The 21,142-nt window shown below is 44.9% G+C and overlaps 1 protein-coding gene across 2 annotated transcripts in view; it reads left to right on the top strand.

Annotated features, from left to right (window-relative positions):
• DYRK4 (dual specificity tyrosine phosphorylation regulated kinase 4) overlaps positions 1 to 21,142 on the top strand; it is a 1,198,302-nt gene that overhangs the window by 456,706 nt on the left and 720,454 nt on the right. For both annotated transcript variants that reach the window (XM_069628321.1, XM_069628322.1), the window contains one exon: positions 311 to 447. In XM_069628321.1, coding sequence (XP_069484422.1) covers positions 311 to 447 — 137 coding nt within the window. The remainder of the gene's footprint in view (positions 1 to 310; positions 448 to 21,142) is intronic.

Below are 21,142 nucleotides of genomic sequence, written 5' to 3' on the forward strand. Positions count from 1 at the left end.
ACAATAATTTCAACAAAGAAAAATTGGGCACAGTGCGCTGGGTCTTATTGACCATAATATCAAAAACAAATTCAATAATTAAAGTTTGCAGTTTGGATTTATTGCAACCTTATTCCATTCCATATGCCGACACAAACCAATTGCTTCACGTGCATGTTTTTTTTACCCAGAAGGGGTTTTGTGAAGGGTGAATAAAAAAAACGCACAACATGAATGAACAATAGCATACAATATTCTACTTTTTCTATTTCATAATAATAGTTTTATTCTTTTTTGTCATTGTTAATGTTCTCTTTGCTTTATACTCTAGGTGCTACATGACCATTTGGCATACCGATTCGAAGTGTTGGAAGTAATAGGCAAAGGTTCTTTTGGACAAGTCGTGAAATGTTTGGACCATATGAATAATGAATTAGTTGCAATTAAAATAATACGGAACAAAAAAAGGTACTGAAACCCATATACTGTCTCATTCTGTATGTATGATTAAGTAGCATACCCTAAAAGACTAGTATGATTTCTAAGTGGTATTGTTGTAGGGCAATATCTATTTGTTTTCTTATTTCGCGATGAATGTGTGGCAACAGAATATGTTTTTGTCAAGCAATTCACATGAAATAAATATATCAAAGCAGATAGGAATGAACAGTCCTAACATTCAAAAAGATGGCTTAGAAATGTAAGTGATTACCTATGCCACTAGGTAAGATAAATGTTGAATAGCTTGTATGGCTAACATGTTGTGGAAAGAACAAAACATAAATGAAAATCAAGATGGAGCGATAAGAGATAAGTGTTAACCGAGAAAAATAAAATTAAATTAAATTAACATGTTCCAGTGCAACTACATTTTTTTAAACTTCTTACTCCTTTGTCCTATCCCTTTCCTCTAAACTGTATTGGCATCCCCCACTGAGGCCAAGACCACAACCATTTTCAATTCAAGGGTGCTTTCCACTTTACATTTGAAGGTGTGAGAGGGCGCAGCTCTGAGGTATCACTGTGTCCCACAACCTTCATCCTCCGTCGACATCTGTCAATAACTGTCACGGACCTGGGCTGTCAGATGGAAGCAATACCTCTCAGGAGTCCTAGAAGCAATATACTTCCATCCCATAAGGAAATATCTCAGAGGTCACTATAACAACACTCATGGACCCTTCCCTAAAGGCAGGAGTGCTACTGGACACACCCCTGTTCTCTTGGGTCATGAATTCAGGAGCTGCAGGAGGGGTGAGAAAAAAGGATTTTTAAAATAGAGGGAGTAGTTTAGACAATATAATATAAGGTAGAATTGTTTCCAAGCTCCTGCATATGCTGATAGCATCTAGTTATCAGGTGATAAGGAAATGTGAGGGAAATAGGTCCTCAGGACAAGAATAGACTAAATACCTAAAAGGGGAAAAAAACAGAACTGACCTGAAACGCTGTGACCTGGGGTACTTGGCAAGGAATAACTGTTGCAAGAACGGTGTACAGTTGAGTTCCACTGTCCTTTATAGTAGAGTAAAGAAGCCAGAAGACTAAACACAGAATTAGTGTGGGAGGCCACCAGCAGTTTAGAAAAAAGACCTTACCGCGTGGTCGCGCACCACAAACCGCCATCCAATCCGGTGTATGGAGCTATGGATTGATTTTCAGTACTGCGTTTGCTGTTCAGCATCAGCTTGGCAAACTTAGCCTCCATGGGAACAGGTATGCCTTTAAAAATGGTCATGTCCAGACATGTGGAAACAGGTAAATCCTGTCTGGCAGTGGAGGTCCTAACAAATTATTTTTCCACAAGTTCAAGAACGGTTGCCTTCACCGCAGCACTTTGATATCTTTGTGCATGCTTACCTCTAAGCATTTTTTTTACAGTTCCCTTCATCCAGTTTTCTATACCCACAGTGCCCTAAACAAGATGGTGGCTGGTCATTACACCATGGCCGAGTTGAGCTTGTCCTCAGGTTGGATAAGGAACGTACTCACAAAATAAACTTTCTACAACTCAAGGTGATTTTCAAGTAATCAGGTACTTTCGCCTTCGGATCCACTAAAGAGAGATGCTGATCTTCATAGACAGCCCCACCCAATATTCTATGTGAATAAGTTTGAGGGGATATCCAGACCTGTGTAGCCTGCCTGTACATTTGTGAGAATGGGCAATTAGACCACACTTACCAGGCCATCTGAACACTGATGCAGACAGACTAAGCAGGCTTGATGTTGGGAAACAAGAATGAAAGCTCAACCCGCTTTGAGTTCAGTAGTTGTTCTACCTTTGGGGTTCTAAGCCAGTTGTTGTATTTGCCACCAAGCAAAATATAAAATGTCCCTTGTTCTCATGCTGGATGGGGTTATGGTCTGTGTCTCTGTGGGATGCATTTATATTGAATGGAGCAACAGACTATTCTATGTATTTCCCCCCACCCTCTACCTCAGAAGGTGAACCTTAAATTCAAAGTTTCACCCCAGTGCTCAATGGTTTTGGTGTCTCTTGGTGGTGAATGAAGTTATGGTTCTCCTTTCCAAGGAGAGGCCAATATTCTTACACCTGTATCTGGATCGTTTCTCCCAGCTGTGTGGTATATTTCTGCATTCTTCACCTCTAGCTCTAGCCTTAGCAGCTTTGTTCCTGATGAATTGACTCTGTCACCTGTGTCTTTTGCGGGAAAACCTGAAGATAATTCAAGTGGCTAGGAAGTCTTCCATTAATTCACAGTATTGGAATATAAGTGCACACATTTCTGCCACTGGGCAGTGGAGAAGAGCTCAAAACCAATTACATGTCATCTGGGAGACATTTTATCATTCACGGCTCTGGCAAATCAGAAGAAACATGCGGCCACTCAGAGGACATGTTTCATAATATGTTATTAAAGTAACACTATAACGCCTAACTTTCCCTATCACTATGGGTGGTCCCTACCTATGTTACTAAGGTGCTTGTTAGTTGTGAAAGTCCAAATAAATTAGTCCACTGTCCAAAACTACCCTAATTCACACTACCGCTATGAAAACTAACTTAGGTCAGCAGAATGACTCCTTCTCCTGAGGGTACTTCTAGTACAAGTCTGTAGGATTCTTCCTTAATACCTAATGCTTGGGTTCACACCTATAAGAGAGCCCCTTGTTGGGAGTGTCCCGTACCCGTATGCTTTTGGATGCCCCACTCCTGTCATGGTCGCTGTTCGTTCCCGGGTGTCTACTGGTATCCCCGTTGAGGATGGTACGTATCGTGTTCTGTCCATGATGAGGAGGTGCCATGGAGGTCAAGTGTATCTCCGGTCATGAAGCTGGTAAGGATGTGTTCGGGTAATCGACTTGTTTCCCAAGCCGGTACGAGCGTACCCTGTGCAGCCGACTAGTGGACCCAGCAACTTCTCCTTTCAGGGGGAGAATTTACAGCTTATATATCCAACGTCCCGCAATGGCAACCTACTTTGGTAGGGGTTGAAAAGTGGATGCCGGGACTCAGAGAGGAATGAGGGTAAGCTCCTGAGTGGGTTGGCCCTCACACTGGGTCATCTTGTTCCTCACTTTCGTGCAAGTTTCAAACTCGCAGGCTTCTTGACTTCTGCTCACTCTGCCCTCCCTCTCCTCAGGTGTTACACAGCTTGGGGCCTTCTCGTTCCTGCGTATGCACTCCTCATTCTCAGGCACGTTATAAATGACTTATCATATAATTACTCGTTGGGTACACATTATTTAACATGCTCATCCCAGTGAATTGGACAACTTTTTTTGAAGGGACATGTTCTTTTTCCATGTGACAATAACATCTCTTAAGTGTTTCTTCATCCGAGTCTTGATGGTTAAAGGTCTATGATACTTCAGAGCATCCTATGTAGGCCAGCCACAGTGTGCATAGCTTTAGGGAGTTCCTCACAGTCTTTGTCCCCTAAGGGGGAGTCTCTCCCAGTGAGGTTTCACTTGCCTCTACCCCTGGGGATGGTATTGCAGAGCGGGCTCACCGCCCTAGCCTCACAGGGAAGGAGGCTCCCCCTTGCGGAGAAGGGACACATTCCCTTGATTCGTCACATACCCTGCCCCTTATTTCTAAGTCTCCCCCTTCTTGACTGATGGGACAGCAGCTCAGAAAACCAACATTCCCTTGTTCTTGTCCTTTTTGTTGTTCAACTGAAAAACAGAAAGGTTGCAAGTCCAGGAACCATCTCATTACTCTAGCGTTGGTATCTTCTCACAAACACATACAAGTCAAAGGCGAGTGGTTGATAATTAATCTAAACCTCTGCCAGTTAGATAATACTGTAAGTGTGTAACTGCCCATTTAATGGGCAAGGCTTGCAGTTCCACAGTAGCATAGGACTGTTCCCTGGGGAAATGTTTCCAGCTTGTGTACAATATGGGGTGTTCAATTCCTTCATATTCATATTCTTGGGCGAGTACAGCCCCCTACCAATCTTAAAAGCATCAGTTTGTAAGAAAAACGGATTATTACATTACGCCATCTTAAGGATGTGTTCATTGCACAGGATATTTTTCAGGCCATTGAAACTTTTGTGATCTTCCTTACTCCAGACCAATTTCTGTGGTTTTGCATTTTTCAACTTGTCTGTTAGGATAGAAGTAACTTTATTTTATTTTCTAATCCTCTGCAGGTTCTCAACTAAGTTGAATAGCGAAGCCTGCGTTTGTTGTTTTATCCACTTCCCCTTTCCTGCGGGGGTGTTGAGATTTCTGCTGTTGTTGGATTAGTAGTTGACTGAACACTTTGGAGGGTCTGTGGGGTTCAGCAGCTCCTGTGGACTAGGTTTCAGGACTGGAAAGATTGTGATTGGGCCTGTCACCACCAGGTCTCCTTCAGCAAGTCTTAAGAATCTCAAGGGTTCTCTTCCATACAGAAGCTCAAATGGAGAATATCCCAGGGAGGCTTGGGGGTTTTTCTGACTGCAAAGAGGGCCCAGGGTATCATCACATCCCAAATCTTCCAGTCGGTCTCCACCAGCTTCCGTGATATTCTCTTTAAAGTTCAGTTGAAGCGTTTTACGAGACCGCTGGTCTGGGCATGATACACTGACATCCTTAAGGCTTTGATATTCAGTATGTCTTTTACCTCTTGCATCAGATGGGACATAAAGGTACTTTGGTCTATATGGATTTCTTTTGGATTTCTCGCGCCTTGAAACACTTGTGTATAGGTGCGTTATAAATGCCATATCATATCATAACCCTATTCTGGAGAGGAAAGTCAACAGGTGTTTTAAAATGTGTTGTGTAGTATTGTTATGCAGAGGAAAGGCTTCCAGAAAGTGAGAGCTATAGACAAGGATTACAAGGATGGAGCGATTACCTAGTTTTGAGGTTTCATGGGGTCCCATTATATCCACAGCAATGCTGGAAAACTGAACTTCATTTATGGGTAAAGATTGTAAAAGGGCGGGTGGTGCAGGAGAGTTGGCCATCTTCTGACAGACCTCATAGGTTGACATATATTTATTGACCGGAGCAAAGACACCCTGCTGATAGAACCTAGGTATTATTTTTTTATTTTTTCTATTTTTTTTATTTGTATATGGTTTCTAGAAAACCTTTACAAAGTTACAACCACTTAAAAAATTCAAACACAATTAATTATATAACACCCACAACCTAGGTGTTATTTGGTGCTGGGTTTTCCCTATTCCTTGGTGAGCCTCGGTTGGTAATGTTTATTTATATAGCGCAGGCAAGTGTTTCAAAGCACTCAAGGAGGGAAAGAACACAGGGAAAAACAACAGTCGCTCAGAGCCCTTGAATTTCTGAGATGATAAATGGTCTGCACAGGCAGATTAAGTGAATATTATATATTTAACAGTTTAGATACAGTAAATAGGCCGGCTGGCGATTCTGCAGGTTTCTTCAAGTACACATTAAGGGGTGAAGACAATGGAGAACAGACAGAATGATCTTCAGGCAAAGCTGTATACAGATCGTGCAAGTGTGGGGGGAGGGTAATGGAGGGTAGGTGGCCAAGTGTGCCCAGTCAGTAGAGACTGGAGAAGTGCAGAGAGAGAAGCTCTCAATGTTTTATAAGTGCAGCGGGGTGTAGGGAATTGCGGCAAGTGCAGAAGGACTGGCAGGGGTGCCTGGGACGTGTGAGCCTCTGAGGTACACCAAGCGGCCAGTCAATAAGCTGTTTGGAAGGAGGGAGAGAAGGAAGAGCAGAGAGCTAGGTTAGCAGGGTAGGGTGAGGGAAAAGGAAGAGGAGAAGAGGAAGGTCTTGATGAGTTTCCAGAACTTGAGAATTTCAGGCTCAAGGCGGAGGGTGACAGGGAGTCTGTTCCAGAGGGAGGCACCTGCTGAGGAAAGGGATCTCCTTCCAAATCTCTGCTTGGAGAACTGGCTCACTTGCAGAAGGTTGGAGGTGGAAGAGTGGAGGGCTCGAGTGGGACAGTATTTAGGAAGGCAACGTTGAAGGTAAGAAGGTCCCAGGCCCCAGAAAGCCTTGTGGACAATGCAGAGGGCCTTGAATTTGATCATTGCAGCCACGGGGAGCCAGTGAAGGGATTTCAGCACAGACAGATGCAGTCCCTGGGCTTGAGGCCAAGGATAAGTCTTGCAGTTCTGTTCTGGATGAGTTGCAGAGGGCGAAGGGCGAAAGCAGGTAGGTTGAGGAAGAGGCTGTTGCAGTAGTACAGGAGAGAACTAGGGCTCTGGAGAAAGTGAGACTCTGAGGGAAAGTGAGAAAAGGTAGAGTGCCTCTAAGGAGGTGTAGTTGATAGTTAGACTTTTTTGAAATGTCAGAAATCTGAGAAAAGGAGAGAGTGGAGTCAAAGATGACCCCAAGGTTTTTGGCCTCACATGTGCTGGTAGGCGCAGGGCCAAGGGAGGCCGACCAGAGTGAGAGGGGGAAAGCAGGAGCAGGTGTCCCAATGCAAACAATCTCAGTTTTACTGGCATTGAGACACAGGTCATTTGTAGTACACCATGATTGAATGTCAGACAGACAGTCAGGTATGAGTGAGAAGGAGGAGGCGGCTGAGGGTAGCCTGAAGGATAGCTGTGTGTCATCCGCATAACACCGGAAATTAGAGGTGAAAGTGGCAATTGTATGTGCCAGGGCAGCCATGTAGACTTTGAAGAACCAAGGGGATAGGTTAGAACCCTGGGCAACGCCGCAGGTTGAGAGTGCGATAGTTGAGAGAAAGGCACCAAGTTCGACCTGGGATGAGCGGTCGGAGAGAAAAGAGGTTAACCAAGCTAGAGCCTGACCTGTGATTCCCAAGGTGTCTCAAAGCCGTGAGATAAGGATGTTGTGGTTAACCGTCTCAAATGCAGAGGCTAGATCAAGGAGAATGAGGACAGAGGGAGTGTTAGTGTCTGGATTTGAGAGCAGGTCTTCACAGGTGTTCAGAAGAGCAGTTTCTGTGCCTCTGGATGTTCTAAAGCCAGACTGATGGTCGTGGAAACAACTGATTGATTCAGTGTGGGGGTTTAGCTGAGAGATAGCCAGTTTCTCCAGGAATTTGCCCCGGAAAGGAGTGATAGAGATCAGGCGGTAGTTTGACGGAATGCAAGGGTCAGCAGAGGGTTTCTTGAGAAGAGGGTGCACAAGGGGGAGTGCTTCAGGGCAGTTGGGAAAACTCCAGTGGAAAAAGAGAGGTTGCAAAGGTCGTCCAAGGTTGGTGCGAGGGAGTCAATGTTGTCCTTCATGGTTTTGGAGGGGTAGGGGTTAGATGGATGTGTGCTAATCCTTGGTACCTATTACATTACATTTAATTACGACATTTGTATAGTGCACTGTGGAACCTCAGGCATAAAGGCGCTGACAGTTAACAAACACATTAACAGAAAACAATTATCACATGGTGAGTGTGAGAAGAGGGTCCAGTAGAATTAGGAGAGGAGGATAGAAGTTAAGCAAAGAGGTGCGTTTTTAGCTCTTTCTTAAAGACTGACTAGGAGCTCTGGAATCTTAGGTATTTAGGTAGGTTGTTCCAGATTTTAGGGGCCACCAGGTGGAATGCTCCCCTCTGGCCATTTTGTGGTTCTACTTTTAGGGAGTGAGTGTAAGTTCTGCCCACTGGATCTTAGATCTCTGTGTTGGCTTTTTCTGTAATAGAGTTCTGCAAGTATGCTGGCATACTCACCTGTCTGCACTTGAAGGTAATCTTTAAAATTCTGTAGGTGACACGTTCTTCTCTTGGCAAACAATGAAGCGACCGTCTTGCGCCCATTACATGGTCTCTTCTTGCGAGTCCCAGAACTGCTCTCACCACCCTATTCTGCATGATCTGTAATAAGAGCATGTCGGATGTACTAATGTCAGCCAATAAGCTTCCACAATAATCAATTTTTGCACCAATGATGGCTCTGCCGATTATATCAGCACTCCCCCGGAAAATGAGTGGCTTAAGATGGTGGAGCAATTTAATATAATGCACAGAGGCTGTAACAATAAGCATTTAAAAGATTTCCTTAGTATCTGAGGCTGCATTAGCTATTCTAGTATTGTGAACATTCTGTTTGGCCTTGAATATTGCCAATTTATAATCCTTTACTAGGGATTTATAGGATTGCAAAAGGGCAGGGGTTAGAGCTAGTTTCCATTTAAAGAAAGTCTTGAGTACTGTTGCCTTAAGCTTTCTAAGGTCAGCTGTGAACCACGGTTAACTTTTCAACTCATTCTTCTGTTTCCTTTGCCTCAAGGGAACCAGTGTGTCCTAAATGCTGATCACATTAAGAGCTAGATTAGCCAACATGACTTGAGGAATATTGTCAGGCATAAAGGTTATTTTATTGTTCAATAATGGCACAATGTTATCCATTGTAAGATGTTTTAAATTACGTGAAACCGTGTGCACGTTAATAAGATTTTTCAATTTGAGGGGAAACGGAACAGAGAGAGAGAGAAGTGTATTAACGAGTGATCTGACCATGGACATGGTGAGATAGCCACCTCGTGGCTAGTGGTGTTAAGAGTAGTTAGCCAGTCCAGAGTGTGACTTTGTTAATGGGTAGGTTCAGGTACTTGTTGGACAAAACCTAAATCTAATAATGATTGTTGTAACTGAAGAGCATGTGGATCTTCTGTGTCACCTAACCAGTGGTTAAAGTCGCCCATGATAATGAATCGAGAAAGTGGTTTAAGTCGGGAGAGTACAAGGTTATGCAGTGCTTCTGTCCAATTATCCTTCAATGAAAGGGGGCGGTAGAGGAGAATTATATTGAGTGTAGATTCAGCATTAATGCCAATTTTAATGTAAAGGGAATCAATTTCTTTTAGGATCTCGCATGGGACTTCCCATCCAGAATAAGAGTCTCTCATGATCAAGGCTACCCCCTCTCCTCTACTTTCCTATCTATCTTTGCGTATCATTACATATCCCATAGGAATTGCTAGGTTAAGACTAGGCCCAGCAGACTCAGATCCCCAAGTTTCAGGCACAGCGCAAATGTCTATGTTGTTATGTTCAATGTAGTTAGCAACCTCCATAGCGTGTTTAACTAGTGAACGTGTATTAAGCAGAACACAACGTAAATCTGATACTGTATTAGTTGGAGGTGGTGGCGATGATATTATGTTTGTAGTAGGTGTTCACTCAGGAAGCAAAGTATGCGCTGCCAATTGCGGCAGTGCCTCGTGCAATGGAGGGCTGTCAAGCAGTGTGTCTGATCCTGTAGCATTTAGTGCCATATTGGTCTCTGCCTGGTGAACCCTCTCGCCAGCAATCAGATTGCTCATTGCTGGTATGAGGTCTTGTGACTTCATTCTCGTGGCACATAAATCATTAATGGTGTTGAGTGAATGCAAAAGCTGCTGAATGGATCTTACTCGGGTAGCAATGACCTAACTGCAGTGCAGCAAAGTGATTTACTACTCTCCGCTTTGATAAGCGCCAATACTTCTGCCAGACCCATGTTGGCGTGGCAGTATATTTAGCAGCACGTCCTGCAGCGGACTGTGGCAGACTGTGCCAACCCGTGAGCGCCGGTGCGTTGGCGCCAGGTTTGTAGTAAAATTGGATTCCGGAACTACAATCTTGCTGGGAATTGTAGTTCTGCTCCGAAGGTGCATGCAGAGTAAGCCTCCTCTGCTTCTAATCGCGCCTTTCTTCGTAACAAGACAATAAACCTGATAACTCCGTGGTACCCACAGTTGCATTCAGCATACCCCATGAAGTGCTACATCACCTCTATATAGTAACCTTTTTTTTAAGAAGAAGGAACTAGCCTGACTATGCCCAGCTTCTTCAGGGATTGCCTTATTAAATGCTTCCGTGAGGATGGGGTCATTCCTCTGAGCGAAGGCCAAATCAGGTAAGGGGACAACCTTCTCTATTTCTTACTGTTTTTTCTCTACAAAACCTTTAGAACCTTGTTCTGTCTCTTCTTGTTCTGCCACTTCTTGGTGAATGGGAACAATGTTTTTTCTAGAATGCCTTGAGCAACCTTTTATCCTTCTCTCACAGTATACAGATTATTTTCGTGATTATGCAAAAGAACTTTGACATCCCCTCGGAAATCAGAATCTATGACTCCTGCTGTAACATCTAACCCATGTCTCCAAGCCAGACCAGATTTGGAGGTGAGCCTAATATAGGTTCCCTTAGGAGGGGTTGATGTTAAACCTTTGGGGATCAGACGTCTCTTCCCCGGTGGTATATCAATTTCTTCAGTTCTTTGCAGGTCGAACTATATGGATTCAGCTGTGACCACTGTGGGGTTTTCAGCTTTGGAACTCAGTTTTGTGAATTGTATGGGTCCCCAACTTCTATCAGCTGTTATATATCCCACTCTGACACCATTTATGGTGAATCAGAAGGCGCACACAGATACTCGAAGGGTGTATTTCATAATAATTTATTAAAGTATGACTGTAATGCCTAACATTCCCTATAGCTATGGATGGTCCCTGCCTATGTTACTAACTAAGGTGCTTGTTTGACAGTCGTGAATGTCCAAGGAAATAAGTCTGATTTCCAGAACTACCCTAACTGACCCTACCACTATGGAAATTGACTTAGGGTAGGAGAAGGACTCCCTTCTCCTGAAGGTACTTCTAGTACCAGTCTACAGGATTCTTCCTTAATACCTGATCTTCAAATAGTCTCTCATGATTTCTTGAATCAGTCTATGTAACTCTTGAAATGGATTTTTGACTTTTCTCTCCTCCTTATGAATTTCTCTGAGACCTTTTGTATGATATATATATTTATTAAGTGCATTTGGAAGAACTTTTACACCGTAAAAAAGTTAAGAACAACATAAACATACAATTCTTAAAACACAAGTCTCAGATTAAAACCATGGTAAAACAAACTTCGAAATTAACCTTACAATCCCAGCTTTTAATTCTTCAAACCTATTTCATATCTTGCTATAGTAAAACTAATCACTTACTAAAATGTATTGTGAGCCATTAGCTTGGGCTCTGGTAACATGTTCAATGTATCTACTTCCCGTAGCCAAATGTGATAAGCTGCAGAGGCCATCACCATAGATTTGGCACAAAACATTGTGTTTCAGAATTGGTATGTTGGATGGCATCTAAAATTCAAATAACCTTTCTATTATGTCATAGTAAAAGCCACTCAGTTTGTGAGAATGTGTCTCTGTCATTCCACTTGTGTGGAGCAGAGTCTACACACTCGCTGACCCCAAGGAATACCCGGCCAGGGCCCCGTAATTTCGGAGAGCAAGAATATATCTGGTCAGTGCCGAAGTACTGAATTTAGTGAGGTAAGTCCTAGAGGCATTGATAAGAAAACCTTGGTGCGAGAATATAACATATCTCTGCAGGTTGGATAAATGGTTGACAGCTTGGGAAATGTCCAGATGTCTTGACTTCTGCTCTACTTCGGAGAGATAAAAGTCCTGCCATGATGCAGGAGTTGCATCTAATCCAATTTCCCCAAAATGTAGGGATACCATAATGTGCCAGAGCCCGGTACCACTCACTTTTGCAAAATTGCTTATTGTGGGAGATTGTAAGACTAAGCAATGTCACTTCCTGCTGCCCACTAAACTGGATATTTGCCCATAGTTTACAAGCCGCTATTTTCCAAAGCAAATGCAGAGATGGAAGCCCCAATTCCAGACATATAGCCTCAACTGGCATCAAGACTGGTAAACCCAGCAAAGAGCACAACATGTTTGCTCTGGGCAAGCTTCCAAAGCATACAAGATGCCAGGGACAATTGAATGTCTACAAGCTCTGATGAGCGTCAGTGGTCTTTTTAATTGTCAACCATTTTCTTCAAGCTTTTGCAGAAATGCCATCAGATGGGTGAGCCAAGGTAATTTCTTCTCTAATGCCTGCTCCCAGATATTTATACTCCTCAATTTGCTCCAAGGTAACCCCGCCTAAACTCCACTTTATTTATTTCTTTATTATTTGCTTGTTAGGCTCTTATACAATAGGAAAATACTGTTTCAAAGTGTGTGATGCTGGAAATGCATCGGAGGGGCGGGGCCTCCGTATCCTTGTCCTTTACTGCTTTTTATCGTGTGTTCTGTCATGTTTTCCACACAGGAGTTCATGTGGGACTACTGGCAGTGCAGCTCTCTCTCTTTTGGTTTGGTGAACAGACCCATGGGATACCCTTATGCACCCATGGGTAGGGGTACAATCCTGTGCCCCTAGTGTATGTTTTTGGGCACCTGTGTGTGACCCACAGAGCAGGGTACGGGCTGGTGGCAGCTCCGTGCTGAAATGACTGGTGCCCTGAGCATCCTCCATTTTGGGATGCCCAGGCCCCGTCATTGGAATCGGTAGATTCCTGATGGAGACAAAATGGCCCCCATGGCCTCTTGCCTTCCATCACCTGTTACCCTGATCTTCCCGAAGTCCCGGGAAGCTCAGCCTCTGTCCCTTTCTCCTGACTGGCTGTTGGGTGGAAGTTCCGTATATTGTAGTGTGGGGAAGTGCCGACCAGACTGGCTGGAGCCTTCTAAACGACCGTATGTTGTGGGTACGCCTGTGGGTGGGACCTGGGTGAATGGAGTGTGTGACGAATATACATTCTATGTTGTGACTGTCTAGTATCTGGTGTTTGACACAATGGTTGAGACAGCCCTGCCTGAAACCGGTATGAATGCATTTTTGGAGTGTTGAATGGCTCGGTACTAGTCCCATACACATAACTTGTTGTGAGTGTCTGGAGAGAAGTGAATGGCCTGAATACCTTGTGTATCTGATTGGTTGCCTGCCTGCATGAGTGCCCGTAGTCGTGATTGGATGCTTGAGTGCGACCCAGCGGAATGAATGGGAGATCAACAGTATATCTGGGGACCTCTCACTGCTAGGAATCGTGTTCAGAAGCTGAAGTCCACTACGATGAGTAACTGGAGTGAAGCTTAACCTTGAGCCCTGCTGGACGAGAAGAATTGCTGTTGCTCTCCTTCGCAATCTGAAAGCTGCTGTGCTTCAAGAACCTAACCCAGAGAGGACCTGGTAAGGCGTCCTCTTCCCGAGCTATGAGGGACCATCGTGCACAGCAGATCTTTGCCTAAGCTCCTTGGTAGACAGACCTTCGACAGGCTGCCGACCCGATACGGGGATTGCTGAGGAACTCCATGGAGAAGCGCCTGGACTGTTGTCCGCCACTATCGTCGACCGCCGTCGCCGACTGGAGCCGCAATGCTCCCGTTTCCTAAGAAATGTCATTGATCCAAGGATGCTCTCGTCCGCATCGTCGCCACTGTATCCTGCCGGAGAAGGCCGGACAGTCGACGTGCCGAGGAGCATCCACCGGTGGGTTTCCCGACATCCAAAGACCACAGAGACGCTGACGACTCGACGCCCTTGCTGGGCCACAGTTCTTCAACTCTTTGCGGTCCAGAACTATCGACACCGAGGTGTCCCACACGCCTCTTCCTGGCAGGACGTTTACGCTTCCCCGTCATTGAGCACCGCTAGGAACGACTCGGCCACTTCACCGTCGTAGCTCGACCAGTTCTTGGTCGGACGTTCGACCGGTGACTCCTGCCTGAAAGGGAGGACACTCAAGAAGGGTTGTCGATTTCCCTGACGCGGAACGCTACAACACCAAGGTACTTTGGGGTTGCAGAACTATTGGGAAGTCTAAGGGTGAACAATATATGGACTGGGCTTGTATCTTTCTTCTACAGGTTGCCCAGGTGGGGGGAACTCCACACAGAGCTGTGTTTAACGGTAGTTACCAGTATTCTGCCTATTGCTTAACCATCCTGCTTTCCTTCCTCTCTCTACTGCTGGTTTCCTGTTTATTTTGATCTGTATGTATTCTGACTGTATGCACTTTAATAAGATCGAGTAACATTAGTGGTACCACTTTAGAACTGTACATATTTACCATTGTTCATTTTCGGAGCACAAAGTGAGTTATCGTGATCGTGTATATGACTTTGAATATTAATTATATAAAGACTGTGTTTTAACCGATACAGTGTGTGGACATTCCTTCGTGGGTGCTTGGGGACTACACTGTACTTAAGAACCAGCTCGCATCACCTCCTGAGACGCTAGGCCTTGATTGCTCGACTACGTTACCATAATAGAGAGTCTTGGCAGGGGTCTCAGTGCCTCCCCTCTACCATATAGAGAGCAGAAGTCCAACCCCCCCTCCGCACTTAAAAGAGGGTGCACCATAAGCCCCGCTATCCGCTGGCAGGATCTTTGTTTAGAGGGATTAGGGCTCTAATGTCTAATGCACCCTAATGTCATGTCCATTTGGTAGGAGCTTTCCAGAAGAATTCAGGCCAAGGATCAGCATGTAAGAGACTTTTGCAATGACAACAGACTTGTCTGGCCACCTTTATGAACTGGACAGTGTAGGGAGGCCTCCTCCCTAGACTTAACAGTTATGTTTTGTTTCTGGAAGAATCTTGGATACTTTTGTTTTGTGTCAAGAGGGCTTGACCAATAAAAGTTTTGTGCTGGTGGGTGGGTCAGATTGTTGTGGTAGAGTAATTTCGAAGCTTTGTTGATAGTCTTGGAAAACAATGAAACTGTCTCCGTCTTTGCTTCGACCTGAGAATGATTGTGTTACCTCTGTTTCTCTGACACAGCAAATCAGCACATTCACACCTGACTTTGTAATTTAAAGGCAGTGCAGTTGTTGGGGGGAGGGGTTGCCAGGAGCTGTCAGATGAGGGTGTGAGAGCTCTGCACCCGGTAACTCACATTATCCTGTACATTTTAAGCGCCAGTGCTGTGATTTTGGGGCCACTCATCTCCCCAATGCAGTGAGACGATTGACGGTGCCCATTGTCTGTATGATGATCCGTGATACTCTGGACTCTGCAGGTTGACGGCAGGCCGCCATCTTGGGAGGGGCAAGTTATCCCTCAAAGCAGGGGCAGCGTTTACACAAAGGGCCCAACTGGCTTTTGTAATCCTGGATGTGTGGATCACTGTTGTAGGATGACAACTATGTTTCAGAGTGCCCTGGAAGCTACCAACGTGGGAGAGTATGCCTGATGACAGCAGATCTTTGCAGGCTGTGGGAGGCCTAAAATCGCACTGTATGGGAGACTTTCTGGGGCTGGAGATTATTGAAGAGGGAATTGGGAATGAAGGTTGTGAGGCAGTTTCCCTCCCATGGATGCTGTGAGGAATAGAGGTTGTGACAGCATTGGGCAGGCTTTTTCAGATCCTGGATGGTAGAGAGCACCGCTTGAGCTGACAGTGCAGCAGGCATTCAGAGGTAGATTTGTGGGAATTCGCTGTGGAAAGCCCCCTTTTTATTTGGAAGCACAAGAGTTGACAATGATGCTGACTGGCTGTCATATCGTAACGGTTTGTGCCTGAAATGTGTTGCAGGTCTGGCAGTAGGGGCTCTGAGGAGTGTGGTATGATCTACTGTTGTGGTACGGAGGGCACTACTATAGTGAAGGGGCAGCAAAAGATGGAACAATTTGTAAGCTTCAAAGGGAAAATGCAGAGACAAGTATCAGCTGCACAAGTTCATGGTCCTGTGGTGGCCTCCGCTTCGGAGGGCGTCACGTTGGAGAACCTTCTCCTAGTTGTACAAGACTATGGATTCTCTGCAGAATAGGATCTTGGAGGTGGGATCTGATGTTTCCCTAGTACAAGCTGACTTGAGAAAAGTTAACGAGAGGGTCTCGGAGGTGGAACAAACAGTCAGCGACGTGGAAGATGCTCTGTTGACGCTACTAAATAAAATCATGGGTCAGACACAGAGGTAAGGCCCAGGTGGTGTAATGTCCAATTGCTAGGGATTCCAGAAGTAGAGGAGGGTCTGAGCACTGAACTGTTTTTGGAAAAATTGATACGGGAAACCCTGAAGATTAGAGGCCTTTCAAAATGGTTTACTACTGAAAAGGCCAGGAAGATGTCAACCAGCCAGAGCGCCACCAGATGTTTTGGTAGCTAAATGCCTTAATTTTAGGGTAGGGCTGTGGAGCTACAGGGGGCTGTGAGGAAGGCATGGTATCAAGCAGTAGACACAGACACAATGGATACAAGTTTCGAAACACTTTTATTTAATATATTGATTCGGATGGTAGAATTCCTAACTGCCCTAACTCTAAAATGGGAGTGTTCTCAACCATTAAACAATAACAAATGCGTCCAAGTCATTCTTCTGGTCAAAATAAAAAGGCCTACGCTAAGAAAACCTAACCTGGCCCTCCTTCTCAAAATAACAAATGTGTTGAGGGAACAAAATGAAAATAGTGTCACCAAAAAGAAATGTCAGAATGGTTTTATTACCAACTCCCTTCCCCAGGTTCAACCCCACGGGGCCTAGAGAGTCTCTTACAAAAACAAAATATAGGTGGATGGCACAGTTCTATCAGTCTTGGACACTTTGGCTTGCTGGTTCAATTCAACAGTTCAATTTTAGGCTCTCAACGTCTGGTAATTCAATCACTTTCTCAGGCTTCATCCGCCTTCCCATCAATACTTAGTTCAAATGTACTCAACTTCTTCCAGTGCTGCACAGGCTTCCCTTTGCCAGACTCGAGTCTGTCTTGTTTCACTTTATTATCACACCATTTCTCGCAGTTCTGCACAGGCTTCCCTCTGCCGGGTTTAAGTCTGTCTTGTTTCACTTTCGTGGGGGTTCCCTTCCCCACGTTTTATCTACAGTATCTTTTCACTGTCAAAGACTTTTGAAACTGCAAGGAATTCACACAGACCCCTGCATGAATCCTTCCTTTCACAATCTTCTCTTGCAACTACCAATGCCTCTTGGTAATTGTAGTTCTTTCACTTGCCTTCTTGCCCCTTTCCAAAAGTTCTTACATTTTACTCTTGCCCTCTTGGCATGTTTCAGAGTTCACTTGTTACACTTTCTGTTAAGATGGATTTATGAACTCTGACCTGGTATCAGAGGTTCAGAAGGCCAGCCTAGTTTCTTGAAACAGGGTAACCTTCTGGACAAGCCAGACCAATCAATGTAGTATTGGCGGTGGTCAAGACTAGGTCTCAGGAGGGGTGAGGGTGATCGAAAGCCCACAATGAGCACACACAATAAACAACACCACAAATTACTCTGTCAGGTGAATATATCAAAAATGCATATACATATATTAAAGGCCTTTTAACTCAAACAATAAAGTACATTTCAGCAATATAACAAACCTAACACAACACTAACTAGGAAACATATGTACAGTAACTATTGGCCTAAAGGATTATTACACAAGTAGAGATTCACAACCTGCAAAGAAAGGGGTCACACAGTGCAAATATACTTTAGGCAGTCCTTCAAAAAATCAAACCCTAACTAATAGGCAGTCCAGTCCCTAAGAAGTGTGGAGCCTTGCGCTCAAAAGTACATTCGGTGCCGGAGCACTCGATCATGCCATTAAGTTCAAAATGGATCTTCTTCAAGGGGCTGTAGTGTCTCCGGAAGGTGGGTGAGGTGATGAAGAATAAGGTCCCACTATTCAAGGAGGATCTGCAGAAGAGGGCAGAGCAATTTCCAAGAATCGGGAATAGCTTGGTAGCACAGGCTACCTTTAACAAAGCAGAGTGGCCCTCGGGGGACACTTGTGCGTAAAAGTCTATGGAGGTGCCAAGGGCAACCGGTAAGTGATGCAAGTACTCACCGACCCTCAGCGCACTCCAGACCAAACTTGGCCAGTCAAGTCCAGTTCGTTTGCAGGTTCAAATCCCTCAGTTGGCCGTCTCTCCGGCTTTCCGGGGCTGCGTTCCGGGACCTCAGTATGTGGCGGGACAGTGGCGGTTTCTCGGCTTCTGGTGTAGGGATCAGGCCAGTTCCACTGCAGCTCATCTTAGGGAACAGGGGGGCCCAGCAGCAAGGCACCCACGAAGACCATCGCCACAGCAGGGCAACTCGAGAATCGTGTATGCTCTGGTTCAGGTGGACTCTCCTAATTCTACACCTAGGAATGCTAGGTGTACAAAACTCAGCGGAAGAGTGCCTTCTACCAAGAGTTTACAGTTCTCAAAGGCTCTAGTCGGAACACGAGACGCCGGCAGTTACAGGGCAAAGGTCCCATACAAGCTGGTCAGTTCACTGGGTGGTCCAGGAACACGTCTGAAAAGGCTTGTTTGCAGGTTAAGCAGGAGGTGCCGAGAGCACTTAGTCCCCCTACTCCAACGGCTCAAAGCACCCTTGCAGGCCTTCTATGATCGATCAGAAACAGGGGCTCTGACGGGACAAGAGCGGGTATTGGGTGCCAAACCTTCCAGCGGGTCACCAGCGAATCCATGGATGTGCTTCTTCAGTTCAGGACACTTGGCTTTTTTACTAAGTTCTGTGTGAACTCGGAAGATCGACCTGGAATGGGTGTAAGGTGTCCTCTCTTATCCAAAATCTCCTTCGCGCCAAAACTAACAGAAACCAATGAGAGATCTGCTCCCATTAAACCATCCCGAACGTGCACCAATCATGGACCAATCATGGACCACGGTGGTCCGAGTCATTCCAGCACGCCAGACATTCTGGCACCCAGGATGTGTATTGGAACTAGACAGTTCCAGCACACATCCCGGGCGCACACACACAAGGAATGCAGAAGCCTGTGAAAGCTTCGGTTTGCTCTCCGTTCTGCATGACCAAATAAGGAAATTACAGGTCTACTCGACCTGGGGATGGCAAAGGGACAAAATGGCCAAAGGACAGAACAAAGGACCTAGCGGTATGGCCGTTTTTGGCACTGGCCCCTTTGATATGTTTTGGCATTTATAACATGCCTATACACAAGTGTTTCAAGGCGTGAGAAGGCAGGGGATGGTAAATGCGGTTTGGACCATAGAAAAGAGTCAACAATGCTTTTACGGTAACTGCTGCCACCAGCTCTGTCCTGGACACACTTGTACATTCACCAAAAATCCTTTGAGGGTGACTAAGGCCTTAAAAATAAAAAAGGCACCCCAGCGCAATGTACTGCAAGGCACATTATGCACTGATAAAATGTTGCTAAGAAATAGCAACAAGGTGAAAGACTAAGGACAAAGTCTCCCAGTACTGACAGTCTGAAGGGCATGTCAGTTTCCACATAACAAGATGAGCAAAAGCCCAGTGGAGTGCAGCAGAAGGCTGGGCTCCATTGATAAAAGTCAGGCTAGGATGGTCGGACAAGAGCAAAATGTTGGGGGGTTCACAAATGGAGGGCAAATTACCCATCAATGGAAATATTTCCTAACACTTTCCTCTTATTCGACTTCACAATTCACTTACTTCACTTTCCTCTAATCTCCGCTTGAATATCCTTCAAAATCCATTATATTTCACAGAGACTTTCGAAGGTGCAATTTCATCTCGCTGGACCACTCTGCTACTTTTTATCCTTTCCATTCAAAATTTGTCCTCTTCACTTGTGTTTTATTGGCACACGTGCAACCTTCAACTTTGAAATACAGTCACTTTCCCTTTACCATCGACCAGATTTTTATTGCTCTCGATAACTCATCAGTCGTGTTAGTTGGATTGCTTTAATCTTTTTCCTGCAGCTCAAGGCAGTTCCAATGTCTCATTTTATCCTCCCCAATTCAGCCGTTCACCTGGGAGGGTCACAGGCCGCTTCTTGGCAACCGCTCGGCTCTGCTCATAGCACATTACATTTTGTCAAGGTGGGAGGAATTATGGGAGTTGCAGTTTCCCATAAAATAAACCGGGATGGAGGTGAGATGGGTTGTGGAAAAAGGGGGACACAAAACAGTTATTTAATATGTGTGGGGTTGGAAAACTCCTAACTTGCCCCAATACTAAGATGGGAGTAGCCTCTACCATCAAAATAAAGAAGTCACAGTCCTAGTCAGTCTTTTAAACGAAATAAAAATGACCTATACTAAAAAAAACGAATGCCTGTCCTTACACTTATAGAATAACTGTGAAAAGGTATATGTATGTAAAAAAGAAAAATAGCTGAGCAACTTCTCTTTGCCACATTTACATAGCGCAGGGTAAGGTGGCACACTCTGGCTGGGTGACACACTTTGGCTCTGGTTGCAAGGATACAGTTCTCAATGAGGATCAAGGCTTACTTAGCATTCCAAATTAATGCTCCTTGCTCTACAGTTCAAATACGACTCGGTTTCTTCTGGTTTCACAGTTCAACAAAGTTCCCAATTTTAAAGTTCACATTACAATTCTTAGTAGGTCTCCCTCCGTTGGGCTCGGTCCTCTCAACCACAATGCTTAGGGGTGCCCTTTCCCAAAATTTTATGATTAACAAAAGTTTCTTTACACTTTGTTTCCTGTCAAAGACTTTCAAATGTGTGAAGCTTTGTCAAATACCTGCGCAGGACCACTTCGACTTTCGTTCCCTTTTTACTTTTAGCTCCTCTCCCAATGACCCTTGGTACCTGTAGTTGCAAGCATAAAAGTTCCATTCAATCCTTTACTCTTTTGGTTTACCGTTGTCAGGATCACTTCTTCAATTTAGCATTACAAAGTTCATTTCACATATCGCACTTTTTCTTTCACTCACGTTGTCGCTCTTATAAGATCAAGACACCTCGTGGAGACTTTCGACTGGAAAATCTTTCTCTGCCGGACAACTCCGTTACTCTGTAGCTCTCTTTTCCCAACTGGACTACAAGTCCCATAAGGCCTTGCTCTTGACTCTTTATCTTTGGTACCTTTCGCCAATTGGACTCTTGTTTCATTCACTCACTCATCACCAGTTGCGTTCAGGCTTTCCACTTCTTCCGCTTCTCTGCTCCTCTCCAACTCTCTCGTTTATCCAAGAGGAGAATGGCCCATTTCTTGACACAAAAAAGGGATGCTTTATCCAG

This window comes from Ambystoma mexicanum, chromosome 12 (genome assembly GCF_040938575.1).
Source record: "Ambystoma mexicanum isolate Mex_15411 chromosome 12, UKY_AmexF1_1, whole genome shotgun sequence".
Lineage (NCBI taxonomy): Eukaryota > Metazoa > Chordata > Amphibia > Caudata > Ambystomatidae > Ambystoma > Ambystoma mexicanum.